Source organism: Saimiri boliviensis, chromosome 4 (assembly GCF_048565385.1).
Source record: "Saimiri boliviensis isolate mSaiBol1 chromosome 4, mSaiBol1.pri, whole genome shotgun sequence".
Classification (NCBI taxonomy): domain Eukaryota; kingdom Metazoa; phylum Chordata; class Mammalia; order Primates; family Cebidae; genus Saimiri; species Saimiri boliviensis.
In genome coordinates, this window is record NC_133452.1 from 46,060,385 (window position 1) to 46,075,448 (window position 15,064).

The window sequence follows — 15,064 nt, forward strand, 5'->3', positions numbered from 1 at the left end:
GAATATGGACATTTCCTGTATTATTTGAAGATATTTCCTTGCATTTTGGAGAACTGTTTTTGGAGATAAGAATGAGTACCAGGCTGGGCATGGTGGCTCATGCCTGTAATCCCAGCACTTTGGGAAGCTGAGGCAAGTGAATCATCTGAGGTCAGGAGTTCGAGACCAGCCTGGCCAACATGGTGAAACCCCATCTGTACTAAAAATACAAAAATTAGCCAGGTGTGGTGGTGTGTGCCTGTAATCACAGCTACTCGGGGGGCTGAGGCAGGAGAATCACTTGAACCTGGGAGATGGAGGTTGCAGTGAGCCAAGATTGTTCCACTGCCCTCCAGCCTAAGTGACAAAGTAAGACTCTGTCTCAAAAAAAAAAAAAAAAAAAAAAAAGCGTGCCTTACCTGTTCATATCTCCATCACCATATTCAAAGTCAGGTATGAGATAAGAGTAGATTAATGACCCTGTAAATATTAAGATGACTAATTAATAAGGACAATTAGAAAGAAAATCTTTACAATAGCAGTTTACTTTTTTAACAGGTGAATGAAAGCCAGTGACTGTCTTTTCTGAAGATATTTAGGGTGTTTTTATGGTTGATCTCAATTTAGTAGACTTCCAGAAAAATTACAAAAATGCAAATGTAAATTTACAAATGGAGAATTTAAAATGTGTACAGTAATTATCATCATCTCAGACCATCTGTGGAATAAAGTTGTGATAAATAAATAAGTAAACCTCATTATCATTTTTCTAAGAAAAACCATGATATTTAAGATTAAATAACTTTTCAAAGGTAGTAATCATATTTGTAATCTCTAATCTCAAATGTACTTCTATCCACATTAACTGAAAATTCAGAATTAACTCCATTTTCCTAGCCTTGGCAATATATGTATACTGAAGCTAGCAGTAAATTGAATATATTTGATAAAACCTGATATTTAGAAAAACTGTACAACTAACTTATTCAATGAAATGTGTCATATCTGCTTGCAGTAATTATTGGTTAAATGTAATGCCAAATGCTGATTATAAACATAGCTTAGAGTCAATACTTCTGAGATATATTTCCTATTAGATAGTTGTTACAGTTCATTTCACAAATTCTTAATTTAATATGTAAAGCCTAAATCTTCCTAAATCTAAATGACATTCTTATTAAGGATTCTTAATTTGTATAGAGAGAAAATGAAATAAAACATAATTATAGTTTGTGACCAATTTTAGCACTGAAAATGGTGACAACATAGCTCTATTAAATGTTTAAGCTTTTCCAGATAATTCTAATTTTAAGATAACTCTAATTTTTCTCTTATTTCTAGAAATAAGTGATTTGCTTAGCAATATGTTTCAAAGACTCTTTTCTTTTCGACTCCAATAAACTTGTTAGAGCCTGTATAATAATTTAAACTTTATGGTAAGTTTATAATGTTTAGGTCATGGCTATGGCTTAAATTTTAAACCTTTTCAAAGTTTTAAAATTATAAATTTTATTTTCTCTTAGAAATACACAAAGATAAGACTGAAAAACAGGAGAAACCTGAAAGGAAAATACAAACTAAAGGTAAACATTTAATTTTATGTTTATTCTTCATTTAGATCATTTGGAGGTATCATTTTTGTGTATTCATATGGGAGAAAGAAAAATTTTCTGTTTAGTGCTTTTCATAACATTTTTGATATTGTTTAAATAATACATTTACTCCTCAGTTAATTTTAGTTATAAACATTTAAGTGACATTTAATAATTAGAATCAAAATAACTTTAAAATATGTGGCAATTTTTAAATTATTTACAACTGGTTTCTACTTACTAAGGGAATAGCTCAAATATATATTGACTTACTGAGGAAATACTTTTTTTTTTATTTTAAGAAGTTACTGTAACTTGTCAGAGTTGATTTTTTTTTTTAGCTGAATTCCTTCTGTCATGCTATAAATATCTTTACAATCTGGTGTAGAAATGCAGTCATTCTATGACCTCCTAGCAGAGGTCACATAAGAAATCTCACAGCTCTCTTGCACAGCCTCAAGGGATAGTTGGACAGTAACAACATGATGGTTAATATCACTTTCAACTGAACTGAATCCAGTAACTGCAATCTTGCAACAGAAACACATTAAGAGACCAACAATGTCTTGCTCATCTTAAAAGCATTACTTTTAAGATGGGGTGAAGAGATAATCACAAAATTTTGAAGAAACTAATAAGAACCAAGACTTTTGAAAATATATTCTTCTAAGCATGCACAGGATTTTCCAACGTTCAGTTTCACATGGTTTTGAAAAATACAGGGTAAAAATAAGGATCTCATAATAACTATATTTGTATAATACAGACAGAAAATGAGATAATTTGTTTCTGAGATAAAAATGGAATTTTATCCTGTATTTACTGTGTCAAAAACTGGCTAATGCAAAATTATCTATAGTAAGTACCACAGTTGCAGATAGTAAAGTTTCAAATAATGAAAGTTTCAATTAAATTATACTAGCATATGAATTTATATTACTACAATGCCATGTTGTTGCTGTTATTTTTAAATTATACTTCATGTATTTCCTTTTTGTGAAAGGCTCAAATCATTCTACAGATATTATGTCTTTAATCCTAATGTTTGAGTTCATTCTAGATTGGTCAGCCAATTCTTCAACAATCAGAATATTGAAGCTCACTCAGTTGAAACCTATTTATATTTGTACTTAAGAAACTAATGTCTTTTTACTGTTCTCTTTCCCTTTTTGTGGTTCTTAATTCCTCTGCTCATAGAGGTTGGATACAGCTCTTGAGTACGGATTGACTAAGTGAACCATGACTGAACTGGCTCTATGTTTCTATCTGCTGAAGGTTAAACAGAAACTCAACTGGTTCCACACCATTTGGGTCTCTGCTATTTTTTTTCTTGCAGACTGTGCTATTAATTTAATAACAGTGCTGCTGGAATGGAGGTAGTAATGCAGATGACACCATTTGCATTTTGGACCTGGCTATATTAGAATTCTGATGTCAAAGACTTTGAGCAGTGGGCTGTAGAGTGGGTTTATTAAACTAGCAAGTCTTCCATAATTAAAACAGTGACTTTGGCTGAAGTTTAAAATAAATTTCTCAAAGACTGAGCTGGAGATTATTAATCTGAATATATTTCTTGAGTAGACCAAATATATTTTGTAAAAGTAACTATTTCTCAAGAAAGTGAAAGTAGAGCTTTAGCTTTTCCACACTGTGTTGGAAACCAGAGATAGCTTATTTTTTTCAACAAATTTCTTGTGTGAATATGAACAAAAGATTTCACTTTATTGCTTAGTTTTCTCTTTCTAAATGAGGTAGCCTAATGCCTGCTCTTTATAGTTCGGTGAAAAGAAATGTTTTGTTTTAGAGCCGATCTTGTATGCAGATAAATAGTGTTTTCTGTATGCCATGCTCCATGTCAGTTATGATTGTATGTGATGGATAGTTAGGAATTTAAATTATTATCAAAACATTTTGAACCTTTAGAAGAAAAGATACAGTATTTGAAAGGTAATAGTAGTCTATGATGACTGTAAATGAGTCAATAAATATCTGAGTCTAAAAAGATTCATCATGCTCAAGCTGGTGTGTTTTGGGGGTAGACAAAAGATTTTGGTTATGGTGGAAGCTAGATCACATTCTATTTCTCTCTTTTTTTCTCTCCTTCAAGGGACAATATGATATTCTAAAAGTTTTTAGAATTGTGAAACTCATTGGGAGAGCCTTGGGAGTCTATACCTATATAATCGACCCATCAAGTGGGATTTTTAAAAAAGTCACAGAATATGTAATCCCAGAGGATATGTATTTCTAAAACAGTTATCTATTAATATGCTAATTGACTTTATAGCATCAAATAATCAGTTTCAATTCTCACTCCTTTGCTTAAAAAATTAGCTATCTTTTATAGGCATCCACATTGTGATTTTAATTTATCATATCAAGCTAGCTTTTATTTCTACTTTGTCCCTCAGTTTATTTTGTTTGATATTTTTCATCAGGAAATAATGCAGCAGTTTATGGAGCTAAAGAATATGTCTTTAAACTGATAACCAGGCAATGAATACTTATCATGGTTTTAGGGCACAAGCTCTGACATGTTAAGATTTGCTTTGAACTAAATTAACCTTGGATTTTTTCCGCATCAAAAAGGTAGAAATTTATTTTATAAATATAATCAGAATACTGTATGTACTTGTGACCTTGTATTAATTTATATAGTAATATAGTGGAGCATTACATTTGCTTAGAATAAACTTCCAACCATAATTTAACATTTTTTGGGGTTACCAAATATCATTAAATTGTGACTCATATCAATGGCCCCTGGGGAGCAGGTAGGATGAGTTAACCCCAATGGAGTAGTTGTGAGTACCAAGCAGAGTTCTCTAGTACAAGTTAGCTTCAAGAATGCTGATTCTGTATCAAGATGATGGTTTCAAATTAAAGTTTTTATAGGTTAAAATGATCTTGCAGAATACACTCATATTTGAAGCTATATCCGACAATGGATACCCACGGTCAGATGTAGAGCCACATGTTAAATGTTAAATAAGAAATGTTGACTGGTCTTCTCTAGCATTCTACAGTCTGGGTATCCTTTGTAATTATAAATAACTCTGTCCATATATGTTTTAAATAAAAGGTTATACATGGACTAACTGCAAAGAATTAGAGAGACTGTTGTTATTTGTCATAAATAAAAGTTCTCAGTCATGATGATTAAAAAATGTTTCCTTTACCCATGGTAAATACTCAGATATTCTAATTAATATGTGAACTAAGATCACAGTATATAAGTTTCATAAAGGGGGATATTACCATAATCTTTTCCTACTTTTAGAAAGGTCTTTAATTAAATTACCTGGGTTAGAATCCAGCATTTAGAAAGGAGTCTTGACAAGCATGCATGCCAGTCAGAGTTTACAGGAACTGGTAATTAAATACAAAAATACAAGTTTTTAAAGAAACTTTTAGATTCAAGGGATATATATACATGTTTGTTACTTGGGTATGTTGCATAATGATGGGGATTGAGCTCTCCTAGTGTACCCATCACCCAAATATTCAACATAATACCCAATAGTAATTTTTCAAGCCTCAGTCCCCATTTCAATCTCTGTCTTTTTTGGGATCCCTCTTGTCTGCTATTTCCATCTTTATGTCCGTGTTTACCCATTGTAAGTGAGAACATTCAATATTTGATTTTCTATTTCTGAGTTAGTTCACTTAGACCAATGGCCTCCAGCTCTATCCATCTTGCTGCAGAAGACATAATTCCATTCTTTTTTATGACTGCATAGTATTCCATGGTGAATATGTACCATATTTTCTTTACCCAATCAACCAGTGATGGAGACTTAGGTTGGTTTCATGACTTTGCTACTGTGAATAGTGTTGCAATGAACACATGAGTGCTGGTGTCTTTTTTACATAATGATTTTTTTCCCCTTTGAGCAGATACCTAATATTGGCATTGCTAGGTCAAACGGTAGTTTTATTTTTAGTTCTTTGAGCTATCTGCATACTGTTTTCCACAGAGGCTGAATAAATTTACATTGCCACTAACAGTGTATAAGTGTTCCCTTTTCTATGCATCCATGACATCTATTGTTTTTGACTTTTTAATAGTAACTGTTCTGAATGGTGTAAGATGATATCTCATTGTGGTTGTAAGTTGCATTTCTCTGATGATTACCGGCGTTGAGCAATTTTTCATGTTTGTGAATAGAAAGATAAAAGCATTTAAAGATAGAAACCACAAAATGACAAATATTACCAAGTTTGCAATTCATGGTAGAAAAACAGTAGCATTATCACAAAGACTTCTGCATATCTTCAGATATCAGCATAACAAAGTAAGATGTAAAATTACTATCATGAAACTCAGGTGTATGGAAATTTCTGAAATTTCAAAATTTCATTATTTGGGAGATCAGAGCAAGTTAGAATAACTATTATTTTTGCTTTTTCTTTAGGCAGCAAGATGAGTACTTTCATTTTTTGCTGGTTTTAAAATTTTGTTTTTTCTTAGTTTTGCTTTTCTTACTCTATGTGAAGAGCTTAGTCACATAGGCAATAGGACATGGTTTATGTACGGCCAATGTAGTGTCATCATTCCCTTAAGTTATAAATTCCTCATTAAAAATGCATCTTTAATGTGCACATTTCTTAAATAAAATCTTAAGAATGTCATGAATTTCCTGAGTATTTTCTTAATTGGATAATCCCTTAGCATTTCATTTTAAACATCAACTAATTTAGGAGCCCATGTGGTTAATTAATTTTGATATTTGAAAAGGCTGAAGGTGTAGAATATGAAAAGCTCTGAGCCTTCTTATAAAATTCCCACCTGACTTCACACAGGTAACTAACAGACTTTTTTCATCCAATGTGTTCAAGCCCATATTAACATCTATTGCAGAAAATGTCTTCATTTGTTTGTATTCTTTGTCCTAATAACTGACATCATCGCACCCAAATTATTCATGCTAAACATCTAGGAGCTGTTGTTGCCAAGGATGGTACTCAATCCTGACTGCAATTTAGATCACCAGGATAGCTTTTAAAAACATGTATCAATGTGCAGACTCCATCCTGAGACCATTAATGTTTGAGAAGTAAGGTCAGTGTTTGAGCCTAGCTGCTCTAATGATTCAAATGAGTAGCCAAAGTTAGAATCACTGTCTACTGAACTCATGGATTAGAGTTCAAGTATATTCCACAGTGGTTTCCTTTAACCAGCCAGTGTTTTAGATAACGAGCAACTGGTGCTTTTAAGTGGGGCCTATAACCTCTGTGTACCAGTCTCCACCACTCTCTTATCGCCACTGGGGTACATTTAATTTACCTGCCTCATCTATGAAGGCTTTTGAATTTTAGTTCCTGCCATAGACTTCTTGGTTTCTTTCTTTCTTCTTTCCTTTCTCTTTTTTCCTTCTTTCTTTCTTTGTTTCTTTCATTCTTTCTCTTTCTTTCTTTCCTTCCTTTCTTTTTTTTCTTTTTTCTTTTTTTTTTTTTTTTTTTTTTTTTTGAGACAGAATCTCACTCTGTTGCCCAGGCTGGAGAGCACTGGCTGATCTCAGCTCACTGCAACCTCCACCACCCAGGTTCAGGCAATTCTCCTGAGTCTCCTGAGTAGGTGAGATGACAGGTGCATGCCACCATGCCTGGCTAATTTTTGTATTTTTAGTAGAGACTGGGTTTCACCATGTTGGTCAGGCTGGTCTTGAACTCCTGACACTGTGACCCACCTGCCTCGGCCTCCCAAAGGGTTGATTGCCCATAGTGAATGTTCATTTATGAGAAAGTGATTATAGTTCTTACTAAGGCTGTGTAGCCCCAGGAGAAAGAGGAAATTGTTCATACAATTAAACTGAACTTGAAATTAAAACTAATATTTTAGAATTATAAAATCTATTTTGTGATTTAACACATAAATATCATATTAGCTTTACAACTTTGGGTAATTTGCCAAATCTTCACTTTAATAGGTAAATAAAAATGCTTTTGCTATGTAAAAGAAGTATGTACATTATTGAAAGGTAGATAATGTGCTTGGAGAATTCCATCAGCACATTTTGGCTCATAAGAACAAGTTTATAGTCTGCACAGAACCTGGGACAGACCTGGCACCATAGTTTTGAAGAAAGAGTACTGGTTTAGCAATTAGATAACTACATTTTTTTCCTGGTCTGTCATGAACTCTTATTATCATGTGTGTTCTTATCCATGGACAAAGGAGTTCAGGATAGGTTTACCTCTTATATTCCTATCAGCTCTGAAATTGTGCACTTGTATTAAAGTTGAAATTATAAGTTCATACTTTAGGAAAAATGAATAATATAATATTTAAGAAGCTTTTAAACTCAATAGTGCGTTTCTATTAGGTTCATGATTGTCTCTTAAAAAGCACAGAGATCATTTTGGCTTACCACGAAACTGATTTCTACAAATTAGTTACCAAAACTAAAAAAAAAAAAAAAACCATACACACAGAGACATACACATTAACCAAGAGATCTGGCTATTTTTTCTTAATGGTGGCTGAAACAGAATTTTTTTTAAGGGAAGATGAATGTGTATCATGCTCTTTCATTTAAAAAATTACAAATTAAAACATAAATATATATGAATTTTATGAAGCTTTTGGAAATGTTCACCTACTTAAGGCCTATGGACTATGTTAGTTCTAATACCTAACCCCCCCAAAAAAGCATAAGAAATATGAAAATGAGAGGAATTAGTTAAAAGAAAAAAAACAGTAAAATTTATTACAGGTAATTATGCTCCTCAAAGTTTTTTTTTTTTTTTTTTTTTTTTTTATTAATGAAAAGGTGTAATGCTTACCTGCTTATCCATCTGATTTTTTTGGTTGGATACTCAAGATTAGTCCTATGCAGTAGTCTAAAGCTAAGTATGTTTTAGAGTTTTGGTTACATTTATTTGTTAACCATCAATTGAAGAATGTAGTAGCCTATATGAATCAGCACTTTAAAAATTTTGGCATTACAGTTTCTGACTTTCAAAAATAGAACAGGATGATCAAATAAAGAACTCTGACAACTTGATTCCCATTATTTGGCCTTGAGGTGTTTTTCCCTGTAAAACACACACACACACACACACACACACACACACACACACACACACACAGGATCACATTATAAGTGCTGATATACTTGAGAAAAAGACATAGTCTGCCTGGGACTGCCAGAGTCAAAAACAAAAGCACAGAGCACAGCTTGGGAGGGCTGGAAAGGGGCCAGATGGGAGGGTGAGAGATGTGCTTGGGTCCAGTTGAGCTGAATATTCTGGGCAGGGAAAGGTCAGAGTCTGGGCAAGGCCAGGAACAGCAGGACCATGCCAACTCAGATGCCAGACATCAGGGTCATTTCAACTGGTGGATTCCATTTGTTTTTAATTATCAGCATACTGAAGGGACTTTTGCTTCTTGTAAATAGGATGACAAACAAATTAAACTCTAGCAGGTGCAAGAAGCTTATTCTGTCCTGAGCTAAAAACTGTCCTGGCTAAGATATAACTTGCCAAACAGGGCTGGTGACAAGGAGGTACTCTTCTTCCCTATGAAAACTCCTGGTTGTGGGCTCCAAGCAAAGAGATGCACAAGCAAATGCAGCTGTTGTATCAGGTCATTTTTATTTTAGAGTGATTACCGAGGCAGTTGCTGATAGTTGCCTTGCTGTGTTGAAAGTCGTTTCAAAACTTGGTATTTGAGCACAGCCTTGCCAAAATTTGAAGTTTCTGTCCAAGAAGCTTCAGTGGCTGTCTGCCATTATGAACAGCTCCCTAGGGCCCAAGGGTCCAGCTGCTTCATTAAGAAGTGTGATGCCATTTCTGAGGGGGATAATAAAATGCTAGCCTACAGTACAGGGTCTGTAAATCAACACTTCAACTAGGAGGAACTAGATTTCTCCCTAGGGTAACAGGAATGAGGCATTAATATGCTAATTTGAGTCCAAATTCAGTCCCTTCACTCTTTGATTTTGTGTTAATTCTCCCGTTTATGCCTGTGCACACGTCAATCTGAAAATCCTTTAGTGGAATGGACAACCAGCTGTCCAAGGTGGGTGAGTTCTCATTCCTTACAGAGGCAGAGACACAGATTAAGTTTTCTCCATGGGGGTCTTTCTAATCAGGACTCTGAAAGCACAGCTTATCTCACACAAACTTGGTTCCCCCAGAGAAACTTTAAAAGATGCATTGCTTTTGCCAAGATTTTCTCTTGTTTTTTTTTTTTTTTTTTTTTTTTTTCTTAATTAATAGGGATTCAACTGAACCAAAATAAACCATTTGTGGTCCATATGAATAGTGATTTCCTCACCTATTTTGTGAGGTATTTATATTGAATTTAGGAGCTTAGAAACAACTAAAAGAACCATTAGATGTGGAAAAAAAAAACCAACATCTCAATGTTCTAAAGTGAGTTTTTTTCCTCCTTTTTCTCAGTAGGTTTTAATTACATGAGAAACTTTAATGAATTGTCAAAATTTGTCACATAATTGGAAGCAAGCAGTGCCTATTATAGCTGTACCACATCATCCATAAACAAAATTTAACTAGACGATAAAACTAGCTCTTAGAATATTTCAGAATTTCACTTATTCAAAAATATTACAAAAAAATCTACTATGTGAATGGGACCATGTGATGACCTGGAAATGTAAAAAAATAAAATAAAATAAATATGGTGTAGCCCTTAAGGATTTCATTTACTGAGTAGTCAGATATTAACAATATCAAGATTATTATTAAATTGCTAAAATAGAATTATGTACATGGTGCAATTGGTGTATGGAATAAATAGAGATCAAAGAAAACATTACAGAGAAGGAGGCATTTGAACCAACATGAAAGAGTGCATGGAATAGTGAAAGGAAAATGAATAAACATGGGTGCGGTAATTCTAGTTGGAAGACATACACAGGCAGAGACACAAAGGCATCATGAAGGCATGTGGTGTGCTTGTGGAGTTACTGGCATTTAGTTATAATGAGTGTAAAGTTCAAGGAGAAATTCTTTGTAGATGACATGTGGTCAGTAAGCAAATGTCAGATACCTAGAGCAGTAAAGTATTTTTATATTTGATATAACACCTACTATGTGACAGATTCCATGTTAAGCAATGAGGAGGCACTAATATTTACAACAGAGGAGTGAATGATATCAGATTTTCATGTTAGAAAGCTTATGATGAAACATAAAAATCTAAACATTCAAAAGAGAAGTCAGGATATTATAATATAATGGGTATAATAATATGCAAAAGAGAGACATCCTGCTTCAACTTCTGAATTGTTACTTGGTCTCTTCCCCTTTGACCTCCTAGTCTCTTATTAGGCTAATTTCTTCTCATTTCTCACACTCTTAAATGTCATTTCTGCCAAGGGCCCTTGCCTTAACAAACAGATTAGATTCGGTCATTTTATACACCAACGTTCCACCCTGCATATTTTCTTCATAGCAATTTGACTCCCTGCAGTTACCTATCTTTGTAATTATTTTCTTAGCATCCACTGGCCATTAGCTTATTGACATCATGGAGACAGGAATGAACTCTATCTTGCTTAGCAGAGTCTGTAGCACATAGCAGGTGTTCTTCCCATATTCTCGTGTAAATAAATGATAGGGAGAATAATATTGGATAAAAGAAAATGAGTAAGAGAAACATTAAAAAAGCATGATCGAAAGAGCTTGGTGAATGAATGAAAAGTAAAAATAAAAGAGAGAGACAAATTGGGATGAGTCTCATGTTTCTAGCATGGATAATGAATCAGAATTATGACTAAGGCATGGGGTAAGATTATGACTTAAATTTTAGCCTGGTTGTAATAATTGATAGGATTACTGCTCATATTAAATTAAATTTTATTTTTGTTGAAAAGATTTGGTATTTTCTAGTCGTATTTGAGTATATTTTTAAAAACTTTTAGTGTGGAATGTTTCTGTAGAAGATTAATACATACTATTTAGGTTGATTGTTCTTTGCTTCAAGATCAGAAAATTGTATCTCTGTATTTTTGTGCTCATATTTCTGGCATTCATCCAATATCAAAGCCAGGTTCCTTTGGCATATAGTATGATAATTATTTTTAAAAATGTTCAATTCTTTAAATTAAAGATTTGGAAAAGCTGATGGATATTCTTATCTTTGCAATCAGACTTGGTTTGGGCACTAACTAGTTTGTGCTTGGATATGAAATAAAAATAGGACTAAGAAATAAATCTATAATTGTCTTGAAGTTTAAACCTCTGACTATATAAAATCTCAATCTAGCTAAAGGAAGATTTCTAAAAGTAGCAAATAAGTTTTGACATCAAAAACTGCCAGGCAATCATTTCCTCATTTATTCCTGTTACTTAAATGAAAAGTATTTATTTGTTTTTTTTTGTTTTCAGTTACACACAAAGAGAAAGAAAAAGAAAAAGTAAGAGAAAAAGAAAAATCTGAAAAGAAAGGTATGAAGTTATTATTACTGTTATTATCTTATATTCTTATTACTTTCTTACTACGCTGAGTCCTTTCCTACTGACTTCCTGCTCTTTACATTCAGATTTTAGATGACCATGCATTTTCACAAATTAAATTAGGATTATTTTCTCAGAATAGAACCTTAAAAAAGGGACTTTCTGGATTGAGAGAAATAAAATACTTAAGACTGTTGAACTCAGTTACAACTTTACTTTCCAGAAATGTTATGTCAATTTTTCTCCTGGAAGTTTTGAGACTGCCTTAGCCAGCAATGAGGATATTAGAGGACATTATATTAGAAATACTTGACAGTTTGATAGGTAAGAAAGTAGATCTCATTATTGTAGTTTGCATATTTTGATTATCTGTTAGGCTGCTTTAAATTCGAATTGTTATCTATTTATGTAGAATAGATATTAAGATCTAATTGCTCAACGCATAAAAATGCCTTGTGGAAACCTTCCTCTTACCTTGCTCCCAGCTTCCTGGTTCCCATTTTATGCCAAACCCACATACTCACAGTAAATCACTCGTGCCAATTTTACATGCATACTTCCAGAGCTGTATTATGTGTTTTCCAGATAATACATGTCCTTTTCCTTCCCTACTTTTACATAAAATCTAGTATATCCTATAATCCAACTTCTACAATTTAACAATACATTCTAGAAATCTTTTCATATCACTATTTTCCTCATCTCTTTAAAAAGCTTCATGGTGTTTAAATGAGAATATGCTCTTCCACTGTATTTTTTCCTGATAATCTAGTTTATTGTTACAGATAATTTTATTTTTTATTTTATTCATTAAATTCTTCAGTTTTATGATTTCTGTTTGGGTCTTTCTTATGATATCTATCTCTTTACAAAATTTCTCATTCATATCATGGATTATTTTTCTCCTTCCTTTGTATTGTTTATTTGTGCTCTTTTTTCTCTCTGGGTTTTCTTATGATTATTATTTTGAACAGGAATTTCATAGATTTCCCTTTTCTAGAGGACTGTTACTGGAGTGTTACTGTGTTACTTTGAATGTGTCATGTTTTCTTAGTTTTTCTCAAATTTTACTTTAAGTTATGGGATACACGCACAGGTTTGTTACATAGCTTTACATGTGCCAGGTGGTTTGCTGCACCTATCAACCCATCATCTAGGTTTTAAGCCCTGCATACATTAGGTATTTGTCCTAATTCTCTCCCTCCCCTTGCTTCTAACCCCCTGACAAGCCCTGGTGTGTGATGCTTTCACCGAGTCTATGTGTTCTCAATGTTCAACTCCCACTTATGAGTGAGAACATACAGTGTTTGGTTTTCTGTTCCTGTGTTAGTTTGCTGAGAATGATGGTTTCCAGCTTCGTCGATGTCCCTGCAAAGTATTAACTGCTACTATTTATAAGTGGAAAGAGTCAAATATGGTTTTTAGTGATGTATAAATCTTTGTGTGTAACTGTTCACACTCACTGTCCATTTCTCCAAATGATGTGTGTGTGTGTGTGCGCGTGTGTGTGTGTGTGTGTGTGTGTGTGTTGGGTATGTGTACCCTTTAGCCTGTAACTTCTTTTCAAATATTTTTCTGAGTTTGTTTCACAGTTAATGTTATGCTTTCTGTCCATGTGAATGGACATGTGTGCATTCATATATGTTTAGATTCTTGAATTTTTAGGTGGTTGTGTATGTTTATATTGTCTTGTTTCTGGCTTTGAATTATGATTCAAGAATCAATTCATTAGCCACTAATATTTTCCTCAAGTTTAAAACAGATTTTTTTGTGTGTTTGTATTGCTTTTTTGGTTTTTTTGTTTTTTGTTTTTTTTTTGAGACAGAGTCTCACTCTGCCACCCAGGCTGGAATGCAGTGGTGTGACCTCGGCTCACTGCAACCTCTGCCTCCAGGGTTCAAGGATCCTCATGGCTCAGCATCCCTAGTAGCTAGAATTACAAACATGCACCACCACACCCGGCTAATTTTTGTATTTTTAGTAGAGATGGGGTTTTGCCATGTTGGCTAGACTGGTCTCAAACTCCTGACCTCAAGTGATCTGCTCACCTCAGCCTCCCAAAGTGCTGGGATTACGGGTGTAAGGCACAGTGCCCAGTCAAAAAAGATTGTTTCATGTTTTAAATTTAACTTTAATTCCTCAAAAATCCACTTCAATGTATGATGTGAAGTAAGATTGTAACTTAATTTTTGCTATTGTTTTAGAGTGGATTGTGTCTAGGATAACTGGGCTAGACTTCAGCTGATTTAGGCATCCAGAGTATGAATAGTCTGTTGAACTTTTTGTTTTGTTAAACATTCCACTTAGGTAGAACGTGTTATAACATTTAGAAATCAGATCCTTTGAAGCATGTTTATATATTATTTATGGTATATTTACACTTGAAAATATCAAAATCTCATAAAGTCACCATCAAAAAACTTATGTAACCAAAATCCACCTGTATCCTAATAACCTATGGAAAAAAAAATTCAATTAAATAGTTGTAACTTTTCTTCTTGTTTACTTTGTGTCCATTTCCATGAACTTCAATATAGCCATCTCCTTTCTCTCTTCTAGAAATAGGTGACCATTTCCTGTCTGCTTTTGGGTTAAGGAAACTTATTAGCAACAGGTTCTGCATATTCTGACTCAATGAAATAATCTGCTATTTCTTGTGATTTTTTTTTCAAACCTCACAGTAGCTAAATGTTTTTTGTTAAAAAAAAAAAAAGTTGGGATTTTTTTTTGCCCTTAAATTGTTAAGTGCTGCAAAAAAACATGTATTCAGATTGAAAAGCAGAAATAAAATGCTGCATTATAAGTGCTCTTTTATTTACTGTATGCCAATTAAAGGATGTTTCTATTTTAGGAGATATGTTATTATAATATAGTCCTGTGACCTTGTGTGCATAGTGCCCTGCTTAGCCTAGCATAATGCTCCTTCTGTTAACATTGTCTAAGCTATTACCCATAATCCCAAGTGGTAGTGGAGGTGGCTGTGGGCAGGTGTGAGTGGTGGAGAGGCTGAAACACTGGAGGAGGAGGCACCTGCTCTCTCAGCAGCTCTGCATCTATCAAGGGCACTT

At 33.6% G+C, this 15,064-nt stretch overlaps 1 protein-coding gene across 33 annotated transcripts in view; it reads left to right on the forward strand.

Annotated features, from left to right (window-relative positions):
* TRDN (triadin) overlaps positions 1–15,064 on the forward strand; it is a 370,662-nt gene that overhangs the window by 99,130 nt on the left and 256,468 nt on the right. For all 33 annotated transcript variants that reach the window (XR_012517192.1, XM_074397548.1, XM_074397529.1 and 30 more), the window contains exons 5-6: positions 1,503–1,562; positions 11,928–11,987. Coding sequence is in view for 32 of the 33 variants with exons in the window: in XM_074397548.1 (XP_074253649.1) it covers positions 1,503–1,562; positions 11,928–11,987 (120 nt within the window). In the remaining variant the exon portion in view is untranslated. The remainder of the gene's footprint in view (positions 1–1,502; positions 1,563–11,927; positions 11,988–15,064) is intronic.